Raw genomic sequence first — 4,937 nt, forward strand, 5'->3', positions numbered from 1 at the left:
ACGCCAAATACTCGAGCGCTTCGCAGCAGCCAATCATAAATCCGAGGTAGAACCCGAGCGAGCAGCGCGAGAGACCGTACGCGCCACCAGCGAACGGCAGCATGCTCGACGCCTCGGCGAGGCAGAGCACCATGGTGATGTACGCGGTTGACATGAGCAGCAGCGCACCAAAGTAGCTGTAAAAGCCGGCGACGAGGCCAGCGTTCCACGAAAAGTACTGGCCGCCAATGACAATTGTGATGCCAAGGGCCCATATGTCCAAAGCCGTCAGTTGCGGCTGCACAAGCGAGAGCATCGCGGGAAAGACAGATTGGGAACTGAGGCAAATATAGGAACCGCTTCTGGGTCCAAAATAGACTGACGGCGTTACACTCGGCGTTGGGGGATGTCAAAGTGTATTGCGTCGCTCGCGTGGCGAGGTGGTGGTCCCCCGTGGGTGGTAGAGGTAATGGTAGTGGATCGTTCCACCGCCCGTGCCCGTGCCCGTCTGAGTTGCGCTTGGTGCGAGCGAGCTGATCATGATGGCGGCGAATGTGGACTGCTGCTTGACGTCGATGCGTGTGCAGACCTTGTACGCGTCCGACTTCCAGCATCCGAATTGCTGGACAGTGAGGTCCGTCGCCCCGCCGAGGAACAGCGCAGTTGCCCCGCCGCTGCGTAGCGAGTGTGACGAGTAGCGCTCCGGGTCGAGACCGAGGCTTCGCGCCGTGGACTTGAGAGCCTTGGATACCATCTCGCCGCTGACGTGGTGTCGTCGATCGTTCGTGTCGGCAAAGCAGCAGAGCGGGTCGTCAGGGCCGGCGCCGATGCGTTTGCAGTTCTGTGTCAGGAACCAAGCGGCGCCGACTGGACAGAGTTCGGGGTTGCCCGACTTGTACAGCGTCCGTGCGGTCCCGGCGCCGGCTTGATCCGTCTTGGAGGAGCGAAAGAATATCGTGACCGAGACTGCGTCGGCGTAGCTGTGTGGCACGGCGCCCGTGTTTGCCGCAAAGCTCACGTCGCGGAGCCGGAGGTGGGTGCCCGCTGCCGTTGCGGCGTACTCGGAGCAGCGCATAAAGTAGAAGAAGCCCATGACCGTAGCCCCCCAGATAGAGCGGTCCTTGGCGTTGTAGAGGTTGATGTTGGCTCGCTGAGCTTGGAGGAAGCCGGCTGTGACGGGTTCTCGGCCGGGGTGGGTGGGCTCGAGTCGCTCGAGTCCGGCGAGAGCTGTGGCGTGTCCGGCGTCGAGGCCCACGCCGTACCCGGTGACGCAGCGATGATACCAGCTGACCACGCCGATCTTGGAACGGATGGTGGCCTCTCGGTTCTTGCGTGCCTCGTGCAGATGCCGGGCGAACGGGAAAAGCTGCCGCGACTGCACGAGTCGGTCGGTCGGTAAGCAGACGGGCCGGCCGTTCGTCGTGCACCACTCGTTGTAGTGCTTCCAGATCACTGCGTACTTGGCTCGTGTGGTCCTTGTGAGGGCTGCGCAGCAGAGCTTGAGCTCGCGTACGGGTGCCGGAGGTGCGTCGGCACGCGCGTCCGGGTCCATGAATCGGCAAATGGCGACCAGGTTGCAGCGTGGCTTTCGGACTGCCACTCGCGCGACCCGGCGTCGGCCATCGTGTTCTCTGCGCCCGGCAGGTGCTTGGCGGAGATATGTATGCCGGTTTCGGCGAGGGCGAGACCGAGCGCGCGACACGGTGGTTGCTCGAGCACGTTCGGACTGTTGAGCGAGTTTGTCCATGCGACTGCCGCCGTGTTGTCCAGCCATACGCGCACGTGTGTGGCGCGGTCCGGGTCTGCCCAGTCCTTGCCCCACCGTGAGGGCGAGCACGCCGCTGAGGAACTCGCGTACGTTGATGGAGAACGCGGCCTCGGCCACTGTCGCACTAGTGCTCGTGCTGCGCCGGCTTGCGAGGGCCTGTGGCCGCTGACGTCGATAACGGCCAAGCCGTAGTCCGATGCGTCCATGTACAAATGCAGGTCTGGTGGGTGCACGTTCGCAAACATGGTCGTAGGGATGCCGGTCAGCCGCCCGCGGCCGAGGAGCACTGCAAAGAACTCGGCGTCGGCGCGCATGCCGTCGCAGTTGAGGCGAGAGGTACCCTTGTTGACGGTGTTGCACGCTTGCTGGAGACGCTGGAAACCTGCTCGTCCCGTTGGCTTGGCCTTCGCGAATGTTCTGCGTCACCGCCTCAGGATTGTCGGTCACCGACTTGTGGTTGGCCTCGCGGCGCTCGGGTCGGTCTCCGTAGCGACGACGAGGCGCGACGGGCTCGGAGGGCTCGTGCTGGTCGAACGCCGGGTTGAAGCCGCGTGTCCACATGTCCTGGAGGAGCGCGTGGTGCTCGAAGCCGCCGAAGAGGTTCCGGATGGTCGCTAGGTCGACCGCCTTGTTTGGTCGCGGGTCGCGCAGCGACTCGCCGCGAACGATGCGCGCCATGTCGGCGATCGACAAACGGCTTCGCCGCATGAGCGACGTGAGTGCCTCGACCAGCGCCATGTCTATGCCGTAGCCTTCCGTGTCTTGACCCGCCTTCCTCAGGTTGTGCAGGTCTATTCCGTAGTGGAGGAGTGTGCCGATGAGCGAGCCGGTGGTCGCGTTGTCTTCCTCGGCGGCCCGCTCGACGACGCCTTGGCTCACGGTCCACTTGTGATCTTGGTTCTGGTTACCGCTCGCCGTCGTGACTGCGCGGCTGCGTCCGGCCGAGGGGCTGGACGCCGCTGCCTTCCCGAGGGGGTCGGCCTTCCTGCTGGTATGATGTTGTCGACGACTGTCCTGGTCCGAGTGGGGCAGGGCCCTTGCCGACCCGAAGGGGCCAGCGCTCTTCCTTGACGATGCTCCGGGGTTAGACTCCTGGTCACCGTGGCCCCTACTCGTTGTCTTGTCGAGCCACGGGGTTAGGCGCAGCGTAGCGTCCAGTCGCCCCCCATCACTTGAGCGCGTTGTGCAGTTCATTCAGACCGCCCATGCGCTCGATGTGCTGGAGCACATGCGGATGCAACTTGATCGCTGGCACGTGGTGCACGTTGCTGGGGTTGAAGCACTCTCCTGCTGCGTTGCTCACGCACCCTCGCTTGGTGAGGTTCTTGAGGAAAATCTTCTTCCTGTCGTGCGTCGGGACATGCTCAAACCACGGGCGCTTGACTTTGGCAGTTGCGCCCGCCTTGGCCTTCTTCGCCTGCGTGCCGGTCGCGTCGCTTTCTTGCCGCTTGTTGGTTGTCTGCAGTATCCGCGACTCCATCACCCGCTCCGAGAGCTGTTGGTTGAAGCGTAGCAGCGGCGTGTGCGTGACGCTGATCACGTTGATGGCGCGCTGCGCGCCACACATCTGTGCGCGGAGCTCGTCGTGGAGCTGTCGGCACGCGTCGTCGATCCACGTACTGAAGACCGTCACTTGGGCCTTCCCGTACACCCCACTGTCGGGCAGTTCGCGCATGAACGAGGCGAGTCGGGCAGCAAATGCGCAAAGCACTGGCGAGCCTAGATCGGCCGCGAGCCGTCCGACGTTGGAGCAGGCGTCGCGTAGGCCTGCCATGTCCGCGAACGGTACGGCTTCGGGCATCTTGGCCGTGCTTCCGTTGTTGCTGACGTCGATCTTCTTGGCGACGCACCACGCGCCGTACTCGCGCGGATCCATGCTCTGCAGGTGCGCGATCGACAGCCGACCGGGCGCGAAATCCTAGTGGTGCAGAGCCGTCATGATCGCCGGTGCCGTCGCGAAGCCGCGGTCTCGTACGCCACCGTGCTGGCGGATAAAGTCCGTGCCTGACGTCGCGTGCAGCTGCAAGTGGTAGATGCATTTGAACATCGAGCATTGCAGTCCGTCCGGGTTGAAATCGTATTTCGTCAGAATGACGCGCGCGTCCGGTACGAGGCCGGCAAGGTGGTCCAGCGCGTCGTTGCCGGTCGCGACCGCCGCGATCGGCATCGGGCGCTCGTCTTCGTGTGCTCCCATGTCCCGCTCAAGCTCCGCAAACAATCTCGCCGCATCTGTGCGCGCCGCGTGCGACAGCACGGCATCGGGCGGCGGTGGCGCGGGCGCATTGCGTTGAGAGCGAGGGTTTCGCGGCGGCGAGATCAGGAACTCGTCGACGGGGTCGTCGGGCAGCTGCTCTTCTTCGCGTCGTCGTTGCCGGCGAAACGCTGGGTCATCGCTGATGCTGTTGCCGAGCTCGACGTGAGCTGATGGGGCGTCGTCGGTCTCGTTGCACGTAAAGTCGACCGCGTACTGAATGCCGCAGGTCTGCCACTCGCCAGTCGTCATGTCCGTCCATTGCACGCTCGGGGCCGGCCGCGCTGTAGATACCCCGTAAAGGATGGTTGCTACGTCGGTCGACGGTGGCACTCTCGCGATTGGATCGCCGCGGATACGCGTGACGAGCAGAGCGTGGAGCGCCCGGAGCTCCTCAGGTGACGCGTCGGCGTCCCGTCTGTTGGACGTACGCAGCAGCATCGCGACGATGAATTCCACGACCGTGACGCCTTCGCGATGCGTCCACCCCGTGGCCTCGGCGCCGATGACGAAGAGGAGGTCCGTCGCGACTTGGTAATCCGTGACTTGCGCGTAGACGTATGTGCCTCCGGCAGAGAAGCACACGCTCTTGCGTCAGTATGACCCAATCGGCGCGCCGTTGAACTCGTCGTGGGTACCTACCGCCGGCCGGGTGTGCATCGTCGTTGGGATCTCGAGCACAACCGCTCGACCGCCGCGGCGTGTCTTGGTCACCGCCCGCAGGACGTGGCCCGTGATCGACCGGATCGTCGCGTAAGTAGCCTCGCGCAAGTCGGCGTAAGGCGCTTGCTCCGGGAGGACGAGTACGTGTTGGCCGACGGCGTAGAGGGAGGGCACCCAGCACTTCTGAAAAAGCTAAAAGGCGTATAGTAGCGGCGACGTTGCGTTGATGTCGCTATCGATGAGAAAGAGACCTCCGAGAATGTAGACTAGAATCCC

The 4,937-nt window shown here is 63.9% G+C and overlaps 1 protein-coding gene across 1 annotated transcript; it reads right to left on the reverse strand.

Annotated features, from left to right (window-relative positions):
• Positions 1 to 388: 388 nt before the first annotated feature.
• SPRG_17466 (hypothetical protein) lies at positions 389 to 3,794 on the reverse strand (the record flags this gene model as incomplete). The annotated part of the gene is made up of 7 exons (XM_012356779.1): positions 389 to 1,454; positions 1,493 to 1,791; positions 1,838 to 1,903; positions 1,927 to 2,121; positions 2,174 to 2,732; positions 2,920 to 3,665; positions 3,723 to 3,794. 7 exons carry the CDS (start codon positions 3,792 to 3,794, stop codon positions 389 to 391), a joined length of 3,003 nt encoding a protein of 1,000 aa, XP_012212169.1.
• Positions 3,795 to 4,937: the final 1,143 nt, after the last annotated feature.

This window comes from Saprolegnia parasitica (assembly GCF_000151545.1).
Source record: "Saprolegnia parasitica CBS 223.65 unplaced genomic scaffold supercont2.582, whole genome shotgun sequence".
NCBI classification, from domain to species: domain Eukaryota; phylum Oomycota; class Saprolegniomycetes; order Saprolegniales; family Saprolegniaceae; genus Saprolegnia; species Saprolegnia parasitica.